Here is a 24,742-nt window from a genome sequence, read left to right as displayed (position 1 = left end):
GACAGCATGATGAATCAGGAAGGAAAGAAAAAGCTATTTATTATCTGAGCAAGAAATTTACTGATTGTGAAGTTCGATATCCACCAATACAAAAATTATGTTGTGCCCTGGTGTGGGCTACTCGAAGACTCAGACAATATATGTTATACCATACTACTTGGTTGATATCAAAACTTGATCCTTTGAAATTCTTAATGGAATCACCAGCTTTGACAGGCAGAATGGCTAGATGGCAGATGTTATTATCTGAGTTTGATATTGTATATGTCAACCAAAAAGCGATAAAAGGAAGTGTCATAGCTGATTTTCTGGCCAGTCGTGTATCAAATGATTATCAGCCTTTGAACTTTAATTTTCCCGATGAAGATCTGTTGTGCATATCCATGAATGAAGAAGTCAGAACAAATGATGAATTTGCAACTTGGAAGCTTTATTTTGACGGAGCATCTAATGCTTTGGGATGAGGAATTGGGGCAGTGTTAATTTCTCCAGAAAATGTTTATTATCCCTTTACAAGTAGACTGGAGTTCTTTTGCACCAATAACATGGCGGAATATGAAGCTTGTATCATGGGATTGAAAGCAGCTATAGAAAGAAAAATCAAATTTTTCAAGATATATGGAGATTCATCGTTAGTGGTGTATCAATTGCGAGGAGAATGGGAAACAAAAGATCCCAAATTGTTGGAATACAAAAATTTTACCCTTGATTTAGTGAAGGAATTTGAGAAAGTTACCTTCAATTATCTCCCTCGAGAAGAAAATCAAATGGCAGATGCTTTGGCTACATTAGCTGCTATGTTTCAAGCAACTAAGAAGGTTGATATGATGCCAATCAAAATGCAAGTATATGAAATTCCTGCACATTGTTATAGTGTGGAAGAAGAGGTAGATGGTAAACCATGGTATCATGATATTCTGCAATATATCAAAAATCAAAGTTATCCACCAAATGCATCAGAAATTGATAAAAGAACTTTGAGAAGAATGGCTGCTGGATATTTTCTTGATGGAGAGATTATGTATAGAAGAAGCAGTGATCAAATGCTATTGAGATGTTTAAATACCAGTGAAGCTCGAAATGTTATTGAAGAAGTACACAGTGGAATATGTGGAACACATGCAAATGGCCTTTCCATGGCCAGAAAAATAATGAGATATGGATACTATTGGGCTACCATATACACAGATTGTATTGATTATGCAAGAAAATGTCATAAATGCCAGATATATGCAGACAAGATTCATGTACCCCCATCTCCTTTACATGTAATGACAGCACCCTGGCCATTTTCTATGTGGGGAATAGATGTCATTGGAGCAATCACACCAAAAGCATCGAATGGACATTGCTTCATCCTTGTGGCAATTGATTATTTTACCAAATGGGTTGAAGCTTCTTCATATGCCAATATTAAGAGGTCCACAGTCTGTAAATTCATAAAGAAAGAGATAGTTTGCCGGTATGGCCTACCAGAAAGGATCATTACAGATAATGCTCTGAACCTGAACAACAAAATGATGACCGAACTTTGTGCACAGTTTAAGATCAAACATTCAAATTCAGTGGCATATCGTCCAAAGATGAATGGGGTAGTTGAAGCAGCAAATAAGAACATCAAGAGAATCATTACAAAGACTACTGAAACTTACAAAGATTGGCACGAGAAGTTACATTTTGCTCTATACGCATACCGAACTACTGTTCGAACATCTACTGGGGCAACACCGTTTTCTTTAGTCTACGGGATGGAAGCAGTCTTACCAATTGAAGTTGAGATTCCATCGCTTCGAATATTGAGAGAAACAAAATTAGATGAATCTGAATGGATCCAAGCTAGATTTGATCAATTGAACCTTATTGAGGAGAAAAGATTGAAAGCTATTTGCCATGGACAGATGTATCAAAAACGGATGATGAAGTCTCATGACAAAAAAGTACATCCAAGAGAATTCCAAGAGGGTGATCTAGTACTAAAAAAAATCTTGCCTATACATAAAGATTTCCGTGTGAAATGGATGCCTAATTGGGAAGGGCCATACGTTGTGAAAAAGGCCTTTTCCGGAGGAGCGTTGATCTTGGCAGAAATGGATGGAAAAATTCTGAAAAATCCAATAAACTCGGATTCTGTCAAGAAATATTATGCTTGAAGAAAAAAAAAGAAGAAAAAAAAGGAAAAAAAAAGAGAAGAAAAAGAAAGGGGGTCAAGGTGAAAACCCGCAAAGGGCATCTTGTAACCAAAGGAAGGATTTGAGTTGAAAACCTGAAAAGGCGGTTCAAATGCAGGTTGATATTAGGCATCCGGCAATTGAACTCTCTTAAGATTTTGACAGTTTGGGAGAAACTTCACATCTACAAGTATTTCGACAACGTTTGAGATCTTCCAGACAAAAGCTTACATCATTTCTCTAAATTGTGTCAACTTGATTAATTTAGAAATACTTATGCTTATAATTTGTTGAGACATTTGAATTTTTTATCATTCTTATGCTTGCCATAACTTTGAATACAATTCTATCTATTTTAAGTTCAATTTATTTGAGATTCAATTTTTTTTTGGAAATTCAATTTATTCTTTTCTATTGAATTAACATAATTTTGAAATAATTTAAAGATTTCTGAATATCACTTTATGTTAATACTTTTAAATACATGGAATACAAAGTAGGCAAATCATCACTAGCTTAAAGCCATGAACATCAAGATTGTTACAAGTGGTGCTACCGACAACAAGGTCGAATCCGCCAAATCTACTCATCAATTGCTCCAACCAATCACCATTCAGTTCTTGCACATCTGTTTTCAAAAGATATACTAAAACAATAGAAGGTGATCTTTGCAGCACTGATTCCAGCAAAAAGAAACAAGTCATTGATACCACTGGGAAACATATCTCTATACAGATTTTTGTGTATGGTTGTTAGAGAAACCTAGAAGCATTTCTACTTCATCAGGTTCAAGTGAAGCAACTTTATTCCTTCCAACCCATACTAGATTCCATTTTCAGCACTCATTAAGAACATACTTCTGGACACTCAAAGGAAGGCCATCATTTCTTTGTCAATGGAAAAGCATCAGCACAGGGAGGAAGTAGAATAAGAAAAACTCTGTTCTTAAATTGGCAGAATTATGAATATAGCCCTTTTCAGTGTAGTATGATGGAAATGCTTCGAATCTACAAATTCTGTCTCTACATCAAATGAGCATTATGATATCCCAGTCCAAACATTAAATAGAACAAATGAATTTGTTAATAGCATCTTCTGGAAGTGTTCTTTGAGTTATCTGACCTGGTTTAGCAGAATCAAGCATTGAATTGGGAAGATGAATGTGCTCATAGCATCTTCTGGAAGTGTTCTTTGAGTTATCTGATCTGATTGGACAGAATCAAGCATTGAGTTTAGAAGATGAATTTGCCAATAGCATCTTCTGGAAGTGTTCTTTGAGTTATCTGATCTGATTGGACAGAATCAAGCATTGAATTTGGAAGATGAATTTGCCAATAGCATCTTCTGGAAGTGTTCTTTGAGTTATCTGATCTGGTTGGACAGAACAATCATTGAGTTTAGAAGATGAATTTGCCAATAGCATCTTCTGGAAGTGTTCTTTGAGTTATCTGGTTTGGTATGAACCCAAAAAACCAATCATTGAATTTGGAAGATGAATTTCCTCATAGTAAAAATAAGGATACTCAATAGCATCTTCTGGAAGTGTTCTTTGAGTTATTTGATCTGGTAAGAACTACAGAACCAATCATTGGAATTAAAAGATGAACTGCATGATTATCTTCATTAAGAAGCTTCTTTTCAAGCTTCCTCTGCTTCTTCCTTTTCAAAAATCATAGCCCAAGTTTCGCCTTTGCTTGTAATTGGGATCATTGCATAATGACTTCCTATTTTTTACCAAAAGAAGTGCATCAGCAGCCTTAGTCATTTGAGCAGCACATATAAAATTTGCCAATTCTGCAATTGATGAATCTGGACCACATTTCTCCAGGGCTATTGAAGTTTCAGCCCATGAGAATCCCATTTTTGTCAAGTATAACAGTTTATTCTCCTCATCAGAATCAGAATTCAAGATTTCTCGGTATTAGAAGAACTATCGATATCTGTGAAATCATCTTGAAATGTCACTTCATAATCAGATGAATTGTTATCAGAATCAACATGTTGCCTGAATGCAAGCTTTTCAAGAGCTTATACTATTGAGTTTTATTCTCAAGAGGTTTTGTGACATTATATCTACATCTACATTTGTCAAAGATGATATATTCTTTGATTTGAAAAAGAAAGATCTATTGGGTTTTTACAATTGAAGAAATATTCAATTCACCAATCTGAAATCAAATAACTTAACATTCATGCATCATATTTTAGGTGTTTACAAAAATAGGTGCATTTTCATTCATTTTTATTCTTGTTGAATTTTTAACAGGAATTTCAAAGATTTTAGCAAAGATTCAAATCTATCATTTGAAAGATTAGCTTTTCCAGAGAAAGTTCATAATGAGAAGAACTCATCTGAAGAAGGAAGAAGAAGTTCATAATGAGAAGAATTTGTTCAACCTTTTACCTGAATCCATCATTTGAGGGATTAGCTTTTCCAGAGAAAGTTCATAATGAGAAGAACTCATCTGAAGAAGGAAGAAGAAGTTCATAATGAGAAGAATTTGTTCAACCTTTTACCTGAATCCATCATTTGATGGATCAGCTTTTCCAGAGAAAGTTCATAATGAGAAGAACTCATCTGAAGAAGGAAGAAGAAGTTCATAATGAGAATAATTTGTTCAACCTTTTACCTGAATCCATAATTTGAGAGATCAGCTTTCCCAGAGAAAGTTCATAATGAGAAGAACTCATCTGAAGAAGGAAGAAGAAGTTCATAATGAGAAGAATTTGTTCAACCTTTTACCTGAATCCATCATTTGAGGGATCATCTTTTCCAGAGAAAGTTCATAATGAGAAGAACTCATCTGAAGAAGGAAGAAGAAGTTCATAATTAGAAGAATTTGTTCAACCTTTTACCTGAATTCATCAATTGATGGATTATCTTTTCCGGAGAAGTTCATAATGAGAAGAACTCATCTGAAGAAGAAAGAATAAGTTCATAATAAGAAGAACTTGTTCAACTTTTTGCATAATTCTATCGCAGAAGGAGATAGATTAGCATCAGCCTTTCTAGAAAAAGTTCATAATGAGAAGAACTCATCAAGAGCTTATTCAACCTTTTGAATGACTCTATCACAGAAAGGAGGTCATCATCATCCCCAGCAGAAAGTTCATAATAAGAAGAACTTATCTGGAGAGAGAGAAGAATTTATTCAATATCTCCATTATGATCAAAGTAAAGTCAAAATGGATAAAAAAATTTATTATCTTTTCATCTTTGCCCTATTCTTGTTAACACAAGAATGAGCAAAGAGGGGCAGCTGAAGATATTAATTTTTTATCCATATTATTATTAATATTATTATTATTATTATTATTATTACTATTATTATTATTATTATTATTATTATTATTATTATTATCATTATTATTATTATTATTAAATATATATTAAACATATATATATAAATAATAATTACAGACCAATTACAACTGGACCGGCCCAGTTACAAACAAACCATAACCGGTCTAAATCAAACCAGAAACCCTAAACATTTGGGTTTCCAGTTAGGGTTTCCTAACCCTAATCTAAACCAGCCGCCTCAGCTTGCTGTCGTTGGATCTGGCAAGATCCAACGGTCCAGATGGCTCCAGAGGGAAACCCTAGGGTTTGATACCCTAGGGCCACGCGGCGCCGCCCCAGTTTCCACGCGGCTGCCGACACTTTCTCGCCGCCTCCGCCGCTGCCACGTCCCAAATGAAGACTCCAGAAGATCAACGCCAGCCGTCCATGCCATGGCTACGGGGTGAGTCACCACTGGTAGTCCGGTGACTCACCGAGACCCCATCTTCGGACTGGTCCGATGGCCACACCGGTGGTGGCTATAAAAGCCACCACCCCAACCTGAAAAAGGAACGGAGACGGAGACAAAGAAGGAAGACAGAAAAAAAAAACAGAGAAAGAAAAAAAAACTACTAAACCAACGATCTCAGTCAAACATCCAGCAACCAAAAACAGAAGGAAAAGGAAGGAAAGAAACTTACCGAAGAAGCCTCGACCACCGGATCTCGTCAGAACCTTCGAAATACCGAAGGTATTTTTGTAGATTCGCTCCGATTAGGAGCTTTTTAAGGTAAAAGAACACCGGATGCGTAAAAATATTCTATCTATTAGTGTAAAAATATTTTTTTCCGGCCACCGGATGCGTTGGCCGGCGGTGACAATCACGGCGGCACACGATTGCCGACCGGTGACCGGCTTCCCTCTGATGAGGGAAGCTAGAGAGAAGGCAGAGAGAAATTTGTTCTCTCTCAGTTAGAGAGAGAACAGAAATGAAAAAATGAAGGCTGGCCCTTCGGGCCAGCCGGTTTTGGACCATATATAGGCCTTCCCGAACGACGTCGTTTCGGGAAGGACTATGCGCGTAATTATAGAATAGTTAAACCACGTCCGCAGTCATCCCAATTTGTAAACTTTACATTTTAGTCACTAAATCAAATTTATAATCCTTTTAATTTGGTTCTTTAATTTTAATTTTATTCATTTTAGTCCTTTATATTAAAATAATATATTTAGGATAAATAGCAGATTTAATCCCTTAATTTTAATAAATAATATTTTAATCCTTAGTTTATATTTTTAATTTATTTTATTATAATATCCGAATTTTAGATAATTTTATTTTAGTCACTAAATAAATAAAATAAAGAAATAGCATGTTTAATCCCTAATACTTTGATTAATATTGAATTAAGTTTTTAATTTTACTATAATTTAGTCATTTAATTTATAAGTTTTCATTTATTTTATTGCTTTTAAAATATATTGTTTTAGTGGTATTTTTATTGTTTTAATTTTATTTGTTTATATTTTTAAATATTTTTATGTATTCATAAATATGTATATAATAAATCTGGAATAAATTTTTTAATGTTTATTTTTAATATCGAAGAAAAGGACAGTCTTAATACAACTGGATGTCCTATTCTGATATTTTTTAAACAATATTATTTAAATTAATATTTATCAATATCAAAGAAAAGAGCTGTCTTAAGGCACTAGAAGTTCTTTTTTGATATTTTTAAATAAATAAATATTTTTTTTATATATAATTTTGAAATAATAGGATTATAAATTAAATATATTTTTGAATTTTTATAATTTTAATAATAGAGACAATTTATAATTAAAAAGTACCAATTTTGGGCGTTGTAGGGGTGCTAATCCTTCCCTAAACGTAACCGACCACGAATCCCTTTTTATTATTAAGAACGAATTTTTGGTTATAAAACGCAGATCAGTTCATTTTTTTAATTGATGTTTTTTTAAAAACTCTTTTAAAAGAAAAATTTTTAGGTATTCGACCTACCTGATCCAAAAGGTCGATGGCGACTCACAAATTATTTTCAAAATTATTTATTCACATCAATTTCCCCGCCAAATTTAATATTTCGTGCCCGGACGAAAACCGGTTACGACAAGAAGAATAGGAAAAAAATCAAATTATAATAATGATATTAAGAGATCATTTCTCTTAAAATCATCAAATAGAAATAGATTAACGATAAAAAATGAAAATAATAACACCATATAAGAAAATAGTTAAAAATATATATAACCAAAAAACTCAAAAAAGAAAGATATAAAAGATAAATATCGTTAACATTAATATAATAACCTGGCATAACAATATATTAATAAATGATAAGTGATTATTAATATCTAAAAATGTGAGATAAACAATTCAAAAATTCAAAATAAAAATAAAATAACGTTATTTTAAGAAAATGTATAAATTCAACTCTAAACAAATTTACAAAACAAAAATATTTTATTAAAATAAAGAATATATTTACCATTTTCACTCCCATGGCGAATTAATTTACCATTTTTTTCCAAATTTCAATTTTAATCATAATATTTATTTTTCAAAATTATATCATTAAACATTTTAAAATGTATATATAAATATAACATGAATCATATATATTTATAAAATAACATAATTGTTAATTTTTTTAAAAATATAATGTAATTATAACTATATTCAAATTTATATATAATATAAACTAAATTACAACACAAATCACCAATCTTTTTCCCCGTCTCATCATTTGTCCTTTCACTCTACTTCTTTTACCTTGAGTCACTGACCCTACCCTCCCAATCATTATTTCATTTTGTTCGTTGTTTGACCCTTCAATAGTTCAGATTCTGACGAGATAAAATTGACTTGGAAAATGCATATATATATATATATATATATATATATATATATATATATATATATATATATTAAGACCCGGGGCGGACCTTATAGTTGCTATGGGTATCCCAGGCAACCCCTTAAAATTATCTACCTAGTGTTAATTTTTTCTAATTTTTTTTAATTAATACAAGTGTCACCCTTAATATTGTGTGTAATTGTTGCTCTTTATTATAGGAAAAAAATTAATATCCTATTTAAAATTAAAAAAAAAAGAGATCAAGCCAAAAAAATAAACCTTAAGCCCATGAATCAAACACCTATTTTCAGTTTTGTGAGAATTGAGATACGCCTGAATTTTTGTGCAACCCCTGAATTTTTGTCACAGATCCGCCTCTGTATAAGACAACAATAAGGATAATTTCGGAGAAAAAGAGTACATATGATAATATCTTTCGTTGTATGATTTAATCATACCTTTTCATCAAAAAAAGAAACACGATAATTTTACATATTAGAAAACTCTAATTGAGAAAAATTTATTAATATCTTAAAAATTATAAGCATATAATAGTTAAGATTATGTATGAATTTAAACTTTTACTTCCTACACATATCTCTATTTTCCTTATAATTTTATTTATTTACCAAACAAATTATGTTACAAACTTTTTGGATTAAATCAAAACCGAATTCATGTCATAAAACTCTAAGAATGCAAATGAAGATTGAGTATGAACATTGTTGGAGGAAATTGTAGTTGTGGCGTCTTTCGACAGTTCATTCCTTCTGATTTGAATGAAAAGTCGCGACCGGCATTTTTAGTGAGCTAAAAAAGATAATATACGATGTGGAGAGAGAGATCAAGGGAGAGAAAGAGAGTTTAATATCCCTTCTTTAGTCATGCATGATGACTTCTTAGTGTCTGTGTTCAGTTTATAATCACGATGGTTATCCGTAGGGTGTCAAGACTCAAAATAAATATATATGGTTGTTAAATAATAGATTGTGTCCTAATAAATTACGTGGAATTACCAATGATCATGTTAAGACTTAAGAGATTATAATCGTCCAAAAAATAGTGGACACCGGAAACTTCTTAAAACTTAGATACCTTAATAGATAAAAGATTAACAGCAGAACTGTGATTTGTGAATAAGATACGAAGGGGATAGAACAAAATATAAGCAAAAGGTGTCCGGTTGAGGTGCGCAGTGCATGATATAGTAAAAGTGATATAATGGCATTGCTAGTAGTGATCAAATCATGAGATGAAAGAAAGCTCGCCAACTTAAAAAGTTGAAAGCAAAACAATAAAGAGAAAAAGCGACAAGATTGGATTTCTTTGGTGTGGGAATTGAAAGTTAAAACAGTGAAAAGCAATCATGCAGAGTGGAACAAAGTGATCATCACTTGCAAATATCGGTGGCCAATGCCCGATGCTGATGATGGTGGTGGTGGTGGTGATGGTGATGTTTGCTAATCATTTGCTGCTTGGACTCCTCTCGTATCTCTCTTTCCCATTAGCTTCTTTCACCTAGCATGCTGCTGCAATTAGCAGGCTCATTACCACGTTACTCATACTATTATTCTGCACGTTTTCCCCCTTATGAGTGAAGGTGTGCACCATGTTTGTGTTATTCTAGAGAGAGATATGAATGTATATTAGTATTACCCTCCATAATTACGTCGGGGGAGTGGGGCTTATGGCATGAGATAGTGATAGGTTTATGCTCGGAGGTGGTGTACTTGGAGTTGTTGATATCATGGATTTAAATATCAAACTAAAGACCGTTATACAATAGTAAAGGTATCATCCAAAATCATTATTGCACAATCGTGATACTTGTAATAATCGCAATAACATCCATTATCATTGCAATTGTGATAAACGTAACGTAACCAAAAACATGATCACAACCTTAATTTAAATCCATGATTGAGATCGATAAATTAGAAATGTTAATAACATAAAGGTATCTTATTTGAAAAGGAAAAAGAGTTTAGCGATAGTTTATATACTTTTAATTTTTTTGTTGAGCACACATATTGTTACCATCAATCGATTTGGATATGTGTTTGTGTTCGTAATTCTTTTTAAAGTTCTAAACTTATAATGAGAGTTTTTTTTTTAACTCATTCTCTCCGTTTATAAATAGATTCATCATCTAAATCACAATTTTCTCAAATTGTTCTCTCTAATTCTCAATTTTTCCTCAAAGTTTCTTAGAAGAGTAGTACCGTCGACTTTCACAACAGATTTTAGGTGTTTAAAATTCTGAAGGACCATGTTAATCTCAAGGTAATGTTCATTTCGAGAATTACACCAATCAAGATGATTTTATTTCTAAAGTAGTAGTTTCATGACACGATTAAATTTTATCTTATTTTTAATAACAATTTATTTTGCAATTTCAATAGTATCTTCATCAAGTGATACCATAAAATATTTAAAATCAATGAGATAAAGGTACATTATATTCTTAAAAGGGAAAAAGTTTTTATATTAAAAATAATATTGTTGGAGAAGACAATCTCTAAATCTAAATATAAACCATAAATTGAACATAGAAGAAATAAAAAAAATGAACAAAAATGGATTGAAGAGAGCATTTGACCATTTAATATATAAATATGATAAATATATTTAACAATGTAAAATAAATAGTATACATATTTGGAGGGTTTTTTTTAAAGGATTACTAGAAGAATGCCTGCATGTGAATTTTGTATTTTTATTTAATGTATTATATAATTTTATATAATATTATTGAACTAAATGATAATATTAATATATTATATTAAAATTTATTTTATTTTAATATAATAATAAATTTATTATTTAGTGTTTAATTTTTTATTATTATTTTTAAAAAATCAACATTTAACCTTTTGAAAAGTCAAATTTAACCAAGAATTTGATTTGCTATATTCTAATAAAAATGTTTACTAGAATTTTAGATTTTTAATATCGTTGACAAGACATCCTATAGTTATAAGATTGATTACTTTTATTTAATTTTTGTATATTTTCTCACTAAATTTAAAAAATATAATATTTGAGTAAGTTTTCGTTTAACAAAAAATTAGACCTCTAACCGTTTACTGACATGGCACAATGAATTTATAAAATTTTATAAATCCATTGTGCCACGTCAGCAATGCATTAAAGGTTTAACGACAATTAACCCTCAATGACAACATCCTAATTGAATAAAAACGAAAGCGACCAAATTTTATGTGTTTCTAATTCAATAATAAAAAAATGTACAAAACTTAAACGAGAGTGATTAATCCTTTAGTTTACTCTAAATTTTTATAATTTCTATGTAGAATAATCAATTAATTGAGTAAATTTCGATAATTATAAAGAATAATGAGAAACCCAAGAAGCAACATAGTTAAAAAAAGGCCCAATCTCTAATGTACTTAACAACCGAATAAGCCTCAATTACTTGTTAAGGGTCCCTTCTGCCTTTGGGCCTCCACCAAGTGTCATGTCTGAGTTATGTGCTCCATTATAATGCTACAGTGTTAGACTGTAAGAGAAATTTCATCTCGGATCTGTTGTAAGTGATATAGCATGAATTTAAATCTTGTATTGAAACAAAACATTAGTTGTTTTATAGTTCAATGTGCATTTGATATCTGTGTGTTTTAGTTCTGATAAGTAGCATATTTTCAGAGACGATTTTGTGCCATGTCTCCTTCTGTGTCTGAGTGTTAAAAGGGAACAACTAAGCTACCCGTCATAACCGGCGCACTTACAGTCAACTGAGTCAAGCTCACGTGGTTAACCGTCAAACCCCATAATTCTTTTTGTTTAAACATGGTCTTAAGTTGAGAGAAACATGTTTTCTAAGGTCAAAAGCTGTGTCTTAGTTGTTTACCACCTTCTCCATTTCTTTCTTCAAGTTGATACTATTTTTCATATGTACACAGGCCAAACCCCAAATTTTGAGGTTTGAGCTTCAAGAACATGATTTAATCAACCCCAAATTGTATAGATTCCTTCTTACTAAGTTCCCAAGTGATAACAACACTGCTCCACCAACCCCCACTGTTTGTTCTTCCCTTTCTGTCTTTCCACGATCCATCAATGGCAAATCCTTGACCTTCAAGTATCCTAAACCGATCTTTCGTATCACCAATTCAATTATTTTGGGATCCGCTATGTTCCCGACCACATCCGTTACATAAAAGATGTTAAGAGCTCTGTCCCTCGTGGTTGATATTTCTGTTCTTGTCACGTTAAGACCGTTTTCCCGGAACGTTTGGGTCACCTATGCTAATAGTCCTTGCCTACCTGGTATGCATAGCACCGACCTTACACCCTGCAATCACACAACTAATGCATCAGTGTTTGCAACATTGGATGAACATTGAAATTAAAGGATCCGGCTTTGGGATACGAATGTACATTGGATGCTCTCCTTTCCACTGCAGCTAGTAAGCATTGGATGACTCGTTGTTTTTCGGGTTCGGAGCTAATTGGGATACCGTCTGTGTGCCTAATGTTGAATTCCTATAACAAATTCGATTCAGAGATTGAACTCGGATAATCAAAACCTTAAAGAAGAGTAACAGTTAAACAATTCAAGTACCATGTATGCTTTATCCCCAGCTGTGTTGATGGTGGCATGGAAAACAACATATTGCATATCCGTCAACGTGCAAACGACATCAAACAAAAGCTTGGCTCGATCCTTGCACTGAACATTCACAATCGAATAGCCCCTTTCCGCCCAATTTTGCACGGCAACCATCACTGGCGAATCTGTCGTACTCTGCAAAACAGGCTTCCTTTCGTAGTCACGATCCGCAAACATCATTTGATGTAACCTTTGGTCCGTGTGGATTACATCCGAAGAAACCGACGTCCTCACACTACGAACATGGTTGTCTCCTCTCAAAATATTCCTTAAACGTGCTTCGATTCTGTCAATTTGCTGTGAGTCGTTAATCGGAAAGCCCGAATTGCAGTCTTTTACGAAGATTAAAGACGCGATTCGACCATTATGAGTCCATAATTTAGCATCAACCACATCACATTGCAAGTCAGCTAGAACCGCAAATACTTCGGATGGGAGACCAACTCTATCAGTTCCGGTCAATTCCAAAGCTGTTAAGCCATTGAACTCGTGACTTCTATCATGGAAAGATGACTCAAGTGAATGTAAAATCAAGCAAAAAAAACAACGAATCCATTATTTTTACAGCAAATTAAGCTAAATCAAGGGCATTGATAAGTTTCAAGAGAAATTTACCTGTTCGATTTAACTTATAACACTCTCATCAGTTAACTTGTTTCCATTCAAATCAGTCACATGGAAAACTGCAGATTACAAACAAGAATTTCAATCAAAACCCAGAAATCATGCCAAAAGAACAAACTTTAATCTAATAAAAATCAAAACTTCTTTAAAACTCGGCTCACCATCCATGAACCATTGACCATCTGATGAAATGTAAGCCTTCTTGATGGACAGATTTTGATCTGCTAAAACTTGAACAAGCATCCAACAAAATCCCATCTCTCCTGGAACTATCAACCTTGACAAGAGTTGCAGTGGGACAAACGGCATTGCCTATAACCACCCTGTAAAAACACGAAATCATCAGCTAAAAATCATAACTTTGTATCAGATTGGAAGAGAAGAATAAACATTAAACAAGAACAAACCTGGGAGTTGTCATTCTTATAACAAGCTTCTCATATTCATCAAGACAAGTATACCACTCCATGTTTCTCTTCTTCAAGAACCCAGAAATTATCACAAACTTCAACAAATATATGTATAAAATACTAACTCTTTTAAACTTCTTAAGACAAGTACTTTAGCTTTGCTCGACCATATATATATATATGATTAATTATTGTTTAATATTTAATATTGAGAATCGAAAGAACGCCTCTAGAAAAACGAGAGGTTACATGGCGTGAGTAATGGCTGCCCGACGAGTCTGCCCGCGTAAACTGCTTTTATTACGTCATTGATTCTTTGTTCGCTATACATAAGCCCGATGTCCAGCTCGGATGTCCGACGAGTCTGCCCGCATAAACTGCTTTTATGGCGTGAGTAATGGCTGCCCGACGAGTAATGCCACGTATCGAACGATCTTCTACTGTGGTGGATCATGAGTCCAGCTCGGATGTCACCTGCGCTTAAGAGTTAAGAATGACGGGAGGAGCGTATTCTTTGATCAACGGTGATGGATGTATCCACGTCGGCTTCCTGGCTTGATAAGTGAGTTTTTATTAGTTTTGGGGGTAAATTACAATTTCTATCACTTAAACTTTTTTCATTCCTATTTTGATAACTAAAATAAAAAAGTTAATTTACTTGATGAATTTTATATTTACTCTTATTTTGGTCATTACGTGGCTAAATACTTACCATGATTATAGTTGAAGATGTTTTAAAAAATGAAATAGCCCCTAAACTTTCTTCATTTTTAGAAAAAAATATAATTTTATATTTATTTTAATTTCTCTATGATAAAGTATCTTCTTCTAAATATCAATGAGAGGTGGAAAAGAAGAAAGATAACTATATAGTTCGATTTCACGATGATCGAATGATAAATATTATTTATTATAATGATTTGGGGTTTATGAGTTTGAGAGTTGGGATAGAGTGGTAAGAGACGATCTGAAGATTTCTTCTATATCTTGAGTGGTTGAAGAATATATCAAAGATTGATAATTATATCATCGTTGTGACATAATGATGCAATTATAAAACTTTAATCTTTGAATGATAAAGATAAAATAAAAAAGAAGTAATTTAACATGTCAATAAAAAGAAATCAGTCCATATTAACACATGTAGTTGTCGTGTTATTATTTCATTTATGATTTAATACTCACATGATAAAAATAAAAACAAATTAAAAGTTTAATAAGTAAATTAAAAACTTTAAAACATTGATAATCCAAACGACCCCTACTCTTCATAGAGGTAAATCTCACGTGTTCGCATTTAATTGGTTGGGAATGCATAAACACTGCACGTACGAAGTCGTTGAGTTACGCTTTCGGATTTATTAGGTCGTGCTCTTTTTAAATAGATTAATATTTTTTGGTAAAACATACAAATGATCTCGAGTGCAGTGTATTATTTTATTAAATCTCTAGTTTATTAAAATTTATAAAATAATCTTTTAATTATGAGGCACTATTTTATTTTATTTTATAACTATTAAAAGTTATAAATTTATATTTTAATTATGTTTATTATCACTTCCACTACTTTCAAGTACTGGTTTGACGCCATAATTTTTAAGTATTGACTTGGTGATATAATGTAAACAAATAGTTAATCCATGAAATACATCTAAACTAGTTTAAGAATTATATTTTATTCTATCTTAATCAACAAGTTAATATCTAATTCAGACGATCGTTATTTTTAACAAAAAATATAATTTTTTAACATATAAATAGTTATGTGATAATTTAGTAACTTTTAATTAGGGACGACTCAATAAAACAAAATCATAATTGAATAATTATTTTGTAACTTTTAATAATTGAGAGCTTACTAAAAATAACACACTATAGTTAATATACCATTAGTATATTTTATCTTATATTTTTAAAGTGACACGTGTTGTTTATACTAGTGTGTCCTTTTGATAGGGTGTCATATTAAACAACCCAAAAACAGTGGTCTGTAAATCACGTGCAGCCCCGACAGAAAACACCTACTCCGGTGTCGATAGGGCGCTTCCGACGTGGCCTTCTCTTCCAGTCAAAACCGTTTTAAAAGAAATAGGAGAACGATGGAATGAAAAGGCAAGACTGATCGTGGGATCGAGTTTTACGATGGACAATTCGTAATTCTGACTGCCGAAGGTCTTCCACGAAAACTGTCCTCAACCTGACGTTGGGATAGCCTACAATCTTACCTCCCCTTACCGTATTACATATAGGAATAGAGTTAATTAATTTATATATTTATTATTTTTTTATTAAAATTCTATTATGATATCTTAAAACTTTAATTTTTTTGACGAATCTCAATTAAAAATAATTAAAAAAATTATATATATTTTTATAATGTTTTTAAATTTTTTAAAAAAAATATTTTTTATTGAAACTCGACACGCGGGCATAAGAGTTCTTTAAGATATATTAAATAAATTTAAGTTATGAAACCCACGTAACACGGCCTATTAAAAAAATATTCCATAGAACTGGTCATACCGGCATGACCAGTTCAATGGACAAGGTAACATTTATCGTAAATTTCAAAATAAATTTTTTTATTACCCTATTAAACTAAATAATCTACCCTGGATTATTTTCTCAATTCCACCAACTAAGTCTTCGTTTATTTTTAAACTTTAATGGCCGCAAGATGTTTGAATTTCATACCACAGTTGGCATACGATACGACGTTCGGTGTGATAAGGAAATGCGTTTTCTCAAAATTTTAGACGCTTTGCGTTCGAAAAGTGCGTTGCACTAACCGGAAACCGAGTCTCACAGTTGTTGGGGATTAAACTTTAGATAAATTACATATTTAGTCATCCACTTAATCTTGTAATTCTGTTTTAATCATCTAACTATTTTTCTTTAAAATTATATTTAACGTTAGTTCTATTTTGATTATGTACTGTTACATGTTAATATAATATTTTTTATTTTTTTAATGATGATATGATATTAATTTATGATAAGATGTTAATATCATAATTAATATTTTAATAATAATCGGGTATGGGTGGAATCCGGTGATAATCCCGCCAAACCGAATATGTGGGGACCACGTCATCACCGAAATATCCACATCGATAAAATGCTTGGGGCCCACTTTGTCCGATGCGGAAAGTACGGAGGGTTAGAAATGGTGGTCTTCTGAAGCAACGATGGGGCAAGTAAGCGACACGTGGATGCTTATTTTTTATTTTAAATTATTTTTCCATGAAACTTATTCAAAATATATGAAAATCTATCTAAAGATTTTACGTTGTAATTCTCTGATCTCCTCTGACGACTATCCAATGAGGTTAGTTTCGGTATACATTGAGAAAGTTTGTAAATTTTAAAAAATGTAGATTTTTGTTTAATTAATGCGTTTTGAAGAGGTTTTGGAAAAATTTATATTGTCAATGTGTTAGAGTATGATGTGGCGAATTCATTGATGTATAGAATGACCATAAAAATGCTAAAGAATGACAATTTTCGATTACGACTAAAACAAGATGAAAGCTCCTATCTTGGTAAAGAAAAAATTAATTGATTAATGGTTCGGTATTACAATTGAAATATAAACACAATGTTAAAGTTGAATCAATTAATAGTTTGATAGTAAAATCTATATTAAACCTAAAGTCCAATGGTATTTGATGTAGTTTGTCCTAAAATATAATAACCTGACAGTCGACAATTGTATACCATTTTCCGACCATGGTCGCTGCTGTTACGAACGCTCCGACCAGATAGAAACATGAAGTGCCTTAATCACTGCATGCACCTTGACCCGGACATACTTTTAAAAAAGAACAGACCAAATGATATTCGTCTTCAATACCTTGTTCACAATCGGAGAAATTAGGGAAGAACACACAGGAAATCCACACTTAACCCTTAAAAGTGGTTGTCTTCTAATTATATTTTCTCCTTCCTGTTTAAGATCATGTGTAGGATTGACAAAATCACGACAAAAGGATTAATGCGGCACACAAAATTGAGGCCATAATTAAAGGTTTAGTGATGCTGTGTGGTTCTTTTAATGGATCCCTCCCCCACCTGCTGCTTCACCGGATAACATCATTACACATTGATACACACCAAGATGATGGATGCAATTAAGGGTTTCTGCATATTCTGGTTGGGTCGGATTGGATTTTGATCGACCCAAGTATGATATGAGCATTTTACTCCTCCACACGTCACTCGATATGGGTTTATGGAAGCTCTACCGAACTTGAAATTTGACCCATTGTTGAATAAAAGCTCGACCTCGATCCCACGTTATGGCCCATTGAAGAAAAGAAAGGGCTATTAGCAGGCGGGAAATTGATGGGCTTAATGATGCGACAGCAAGTTACAAGATGATACATGAAGAATTCAATTAAGGATGTCAATCAACAATGTCAAAACACTATTGTTTTTAATTAAGAATTGTTGATATATAATAATAAATTATTAAAAGTTAATTAAATAGCCAACAAGATTCCACATCGATTGCCATGGATCAATCACGTGGACGCCTTGGTTTGTAGTTTACTAAAAAATAATTTAAAGTCCAACACTCTATTTGACTTTGGATTTAATTTATTTACAGCACCCCCATCATGTGAGAGTGTTACGTAATTAATTTACAATTACTCCTAATATTTTATTAATTACTGTCAGTGTTTATCTAATATTTTTGGGTTTTGAAGTGGTAAGAAATCGAGGGGATAAACTTGGTGAGAAGGACAGCTAAAAGATGGGCAAAAATCTATTGTAGATTCGAGGCAATTGGTGCCTTTCACATGCTGTTTAATTAATTCATTTAACTTTATTAGTAGATTTCGCATTTGACGGATTATTTTATATATATTTATATTAATAATACAATTTTTAAATGGGATTAATTCAAATAAAAATTGAGAATAAATACTATCAATAAAATAAATAATTAATAAAAAATCAAATTTTAAAGTAAACACGTTTATATTAAAAAAAACATGAATCTACATTTTAATATATATGTATGGTTTTTTTCTTCAATAAGATGGTGATTGGTTGATTTATTTAATCATATATTAGGGTACTTGATTAAGATAAAAAAAAATAGAGTAAATTATACTTTTAATACATAAATTATTTTTTTTGTTTTATTTTGGTACCTAAACTTTATTTTTTTCCCTTTAAAATCATATCTAGTATTTAGTTTAGGTTTCATTTGGTACCCAACGTTAAAAAATTAATAGATCTACTGACGTGACACTTTTCTTTCCAATGATAACGTAGCATTACCTTATAGTGACACATCAACATCGCTATTAAGTTTTTAATAGCGGGATAACAAAATGAAACCTTAAATAAATGTTAAGTATGATTTTGGAAAAAAAAAGTTTAAGTACCGAAACAGAACAAAAGTAATAATTTAGGTACTAAACTTACAGTTTACCCAAAAAATATTAAAAACGAATCTTGTATTATTACATGGTTGGATTGGTTTTAAAGGTTATAATGTTAAAATTTATTTATAGCATTTATCTAAAGTAGTCACTCTAATATTTACGTTTTAAAGTGTTTTAATTTTCAACGTTTCTATTTTCATTAAGATAATTTTTTTCCGAATAAAAATTGTTATTCGATAAACAAATCAAAATCAAACAACTAATGTTTGTCTAAATTCATTTCAAATAAATGGAAAATTAAATCTTTTAATTGAATAAAAAATAAAAAAAATTAATAATATTATTAATCGTTTTCGGTTAAAACTAAATATGTTTTATCAATTAGATTATAATTTTAGAAGTAAACCATAGAACATTAAAATGTCATATTTCAAGTCTAACGTAAGTTCATTAATAGTGCTATTAATTGGTCCCAACTATTAATTTAGACAAGCAAATGAACTAAAATCTCGAAAGTAAAAGTAAAAGGATTGAATTTCAAAAGATCAAAGAGATTAAGGACTAAAGATATAATTAAACTGAAATGATCACGCACTTAAATGCATAAATGCGACAAATTGAATTAAAAAAACACAATGGCCAGAGTTGACTGACCCCAAACATGGCTGTGCTTTCTTGTCCTTTTCCTTCATATACATACAAATAATGTCTAAATCAAATGAAGCCGGCAAATCCTGAATTATCTAATAAAACATAAATTTAAAGAAATTAAACGATAATATATATATATATATATATAATGATTTAAAATAATTAAGTTTAATCATCCCAGGTTATTAAAAAAGGGTTTAAGATTTATTTATAGGCGTCAACTTTAACTCGTGTTAATCAGCTTTGGTTAAAAGAAGATAAGGTTCAAAAACAAAATTTGGAATGGAAACCCTAAATAGAAAAACTATTTTTATGTGTCAGCGGCTGCCACGCGTCTTTTCACAGCCCCAACACCCTGGGTTATGCGGTCAACTGTCAGACCTGCACTCTACTTTACAACCCCTCCATCTTCGATAAATAAAATTTATAAAAGAAAAATTATCAAAATTAACGTCCAGGTTTCTAATGAAAATAGGATGAGATAGATCGTGAGATATTTAAATTTAACTCGGTTAAAGTTTAATAAATAATTTATTCGAGAATGAAATTAACTTGAATTCTTAACAAGTTGAAATGAATTATTTGACACTATACTCGAAAAGCTTGAGAACAATTTGAAAAAATAATATATTAATTTTTTTTAAAAAAAATTAAATTATTAATAATATTAATATTTATGTGTTGATTTTTTTAAAAATACAAGATTTTTTTAAAATACAATTTAAGGTTTTTATATACTTATGGTTCTGGTTCCAGTTTGAGCTTTAATAGAGTTGAATTTAAGATTTTTTTAATTTCAAACTTTTTTATCTTCAATTTATGATTTCGAGTTCGAGTCAAACTTAAAAATATTAGGCTCGTGAACTTTCGACCCAATCAAGTTCCATTTTAAAATTTTCGAATTGAACTCAACAATGTCAAAGAACTCCACTCGACTCGACTCGTTTACTTCCCTATCTGCAAAGCATTTGTGAATCTTCATTTTTCTGCGGATTCTTTGACACCTCAGGCCCCATGGCAAGGGATGGTTCTATAAAAGTTATAAATTAATATATATTTAAATATTTTTTATTAATAATTTATTTTTATTTTATAAATTATTTTTTCATAAAATTTTAAAAATTCACCCGTAATATAAAATTTTGATATCTTTTTGTCCATTGCTGCTATCACCGGTACTTAAGCAATGCTACAAAGATGGGAGATGATGGCTCAGAGTTTAGGCCGCAATGATAGGCTTTTTAATTAATGTTTTTATCTTTCTTATATATTGTCTCAGCAATCTGCATGTGATTTAGGGTTTATGTTTTCATCCTCGTTGCGAGCATATAGCAATGTATGTAGAATTCACATATAATTGCCTATAATTAGAATTAATCAATTATAATTTATAATGTTTTTTAAATGGATAATAAAATTTATAAGTTTTGACTAATTTAATAAAAATATCTTTATAAATATTGATAATATGATTCTACAATCAATTAGTAATGAAATTATATTAAGTGTACACATATAATATAAAAGCATATATCATTTTTAGTGAGAGTTGATGTGTATATGAAATTAAAAACATGTTAATTTTGTTAATTTGACTGTATGAATATAATTAATTTATTTTGTGCCTATATTATATATATTACATATATATATTTTAAAATATTTTAATTTTTTTAATAATTAATAATTTATTATTTTATAGTTTGTGATATTTTTTTTGTTTTTAATAGTGATTTTAGTAATTTAATTTTTATTTCAATTGTGTGTTTCCATTTTAGTTTCACAGGCGACGGTATTAGTATTTGTGTTTGCTTGTTGGTCACCTGTATTTTTTGTTTCTCATTTATTTTCTATATGTGTAGTTATGTTTTCTGTGTTTTTTAGTTTCTAATAATTTTGCCTTTATATCACGTTTCTCTTTGCCTTTATGGAATATTTTCTTCTGTCTTCCTGGCACATTTTCGGTCGTTTAATCGTTTTTTCAGGGTTGGATTTGACATAGCCTCAATTGGTCAAGATGGCGTTTATTTGTATTTTTGTTGATTTTCTATACTTTGGACCATCATATTGGACTTAGATACGATGTTTACATTCATAGATAGTTTCCCACGATGCTCGATTCTGATTTGCGATTATCGGTGGTCTTTCAGTAGTTTAATCCCCTATTGTGGTTCGTTTGCCAATACAGTTAGATTTATTCGTATTTGTCTTCTGTTCGAGTTTCTTGGATGAGTTTTAACTTTTTTCTAGTATGATCATTGAATGATGACCAGTTTATTGTATCAATAGTTGTAGAAAAATATTCTAATTATATATTTAGTTTTTAAAATTCTTTGTAATTTTGAATATTTTATCTTTTTAATAAAATTAGCGGTTTTATTTGCATCAAATAAAAATATTAAACGTTTGAACATTTTTATATTTTGAATTTAAAATGATTTTTTATTTTCTTAAAAAATTAAATAAACCCTTGAACTTTCTAAATAGATCAATTTGACCATCGAACTCGATTAAGAAAATCAATTTAATTTCTCTACCATGTCATCATCCATTATGGACCACACATCAACATCACGAACAATCACGCTAATACCATAGACCACCATATTAGCGTCATAAATCGTTATATCAATATCGTAATGGTCAACGTTCAATTTCATTAATCAAAAGATTAAATTGATTTTTTTCTTAAATCACGTTAAACTTAAAAAAATAAGATATCACATAAAAAATAAGTACCTCAAATACCATTAAGCCAGTGAAAATTTAAATGTTAATTTATTTATTTAAGTAAATGAAAATTATATTTTCTTAATTATCTATTTCCACTTGGATAGTGAATTGGGGTGACGAATTTAGAGATAGGTAGAGAGATAGAAGTGGGGACCCTTACTAACTCCACCGCCACACAACCAGACTTTGCGGAAACGAAGTTGACCCAATTCTCCTCTATCTATTTCTGTTAAATTATAATTTAATCCCTTTATTATGCTCAAATTCAGAATTTATTCCACATACTATTTAAACCAAATAAAGCAATAAACTATGTCAAATTAAAACACATAACACAGTAGAGGGACCGAAATTGTAATTTTGTCATCAGAAAATCAGCTGAGTTTTCTGGGTTAAGGTATAGGGCTTGTGTAAGAATGAAAGCAAAGACAAAAAAGAGAGAGACGACCCAATAATTTCCTTATAATTATATTTTTAAATCTCTCTTTTCTTCCCACTATCTTCCTTTTAGTTAGTGCTTTTTATTATTTCTTTTGGGTGTTTTAATCATTTTTTTCAGCTAGGTTTTTTTCCCTGTTGGAGCTTCGAAGCAATGGATCCAGTTACATCGCATGGTGGTCTATCTCTTCCGCCGCCGTTTAACATAAGAGATTTCAATCTTCACCACCACCACCATCAGCAGCAGCAGCAGCAACAGGAACATCATCAGTTCCATCACCAGAACTCCGAAGAAGACGAACAAAGCGGCAGCAGCAGCGGCGTAAAGAAACGGGATCGCGAAGACGACGGCAGCGGCGGTGTAGCCGAAGGCAAAGAGCTCGGAAACATCCATGGTGGTGAAGGTGAGATGAGTAGAAGGCCACGAGGCAGGCCTGCGGGATCCAAGAACAAGCCTAAGCCACCCATCATCATCACTCGAGACAGCGCCAACGCTCTACACACCCACATGATGGAGATCGGCGACGGATGCGACATCGTAGATAGCGTCACCACTTTCGCCAGACAGCGCCAGAGAGGGATTTGCATCATGAGTGGGACGGGGAACGTTACTAATGTTACGCTTCGGCAACCTGCTTCGGCTGGTGCAATTGTGAGCTTACATGGGCGTTTCGAGATATTATCGTTGTCGGGTTCGTTCTTGCCTCCTCCGGCACCGCCTTCTGCGACGGGACTAACCATATACTTAGCCGGCGGACAAGGACAAGTCGTAGGTGGCAGTGTTGTTGGGACACTAACTTGTTCAGGACCTGTTGTGATTATGGCAGCTTCTTTTAGTAACGCCGCTTACGAGCGGCTTCCATTGGAAGAAGAAGAACCGCCGCAGCTTCCGATGCAAGGCGGTACGATCGAATCGTCGTCGGAAGCAGTGGGTGGGCAACAACAACAACAAGCGGCGCCGGAGTCAAATGCGCCATTTTTCCATGGACTCCAACAAAATCTTCTCAATTCCATTCAGTTACCAAATGAAGCATTTTGGGCCAGTGGTGGTCGCCCTCCATTCTAGTTGGCTGGTGAGAACTTAGTTTATAGCTAGAAAATCTGGGTTTGTCGAGCAACATTTTCCAGGTTTTGTTTCCATTTTTCTTATCCTTTCTTTCGTTTTGAATTGAATTTGAGGAGTGGATCATGTATGCTTGCATGGTTGATCGAATGACTGTAAATTCATGGTCCATTTGATTTTATGAGAATAAGTTTATGCAGTACGTTTCAATGGAACAAGAATCAGATCAAACAGTAAAAAAGGACTTCACATACAAGTTCCTTTTTAGTTCATATATTTAATATTGGAATCAAAAGATACAGAGATGGTTAGTGTTATTGGCCAACTATTTACAGAGAAGCTATATACTCCACCCATCTACTGCTGAAATGAAATGTTCGTTGTTGAGAGAGAGAGTCTGAGTTAGGGTTTTGTTTCTCTTAGGAGAGTGGAAAAAGTTCACACGTGCCCGCTGCTCTGAA

General features: G+C 32.0%; 1 protein-coding gene and 1 pseudogene across 1 annotated transcript; one reads left to right on the top strand and one right to left on the bottom strand.

Annotated features, from left to right (window-relative positions):
* Positions 1-12,250: 12,250 nt before the first annotated feature.
* Positions 12,251-14,099, bottom strand: LOC120202624 (annotated as a pseudogene).
* Positions 14,100-23,290: 9,191 nt separating this feature from the next.
* On the top strand, positions 23,291-24,426 carry LOC120202620 (AT-hook motif nuclear-localized protein 24-like). The gene has a single exon (XM_039203032.1). The coding sequence runs from the start codon at positions 23,373-23,375 to the stop codon at positions 24,282-24,284; it is 912 nt and encodes a 303-aa protein (XP_039058963.1). The 5' UTR covers positions 23,291-23,372; the 3' UTR covers positions 24,285-24,426.
* Positions 24,427-24,742: the final 316 nt, after the last annotated feature.

Source organism: Hibiscus syriacus, unplaced genomic scaffold (genome assembly GCF_006381635.1).
Source record: "Hibiscus syriacus cultivar Baekdansim isolate YM2019G1 unplaced genomic scaffold, ASM638163v2 tig00008957_pilon, whole genome shotgun sequence".
NCBI classification, from domain to species: domain Eukaryota; kingdom Viridiplantae; phylum Streptophyta; class Magnoliopsida; order Malvales; family Malvaceae; genus Hibiscus; species Hibiscus syriacus.
This window is presented reverse-complemented; position numbering and strand designations above follow the sequence as displayed.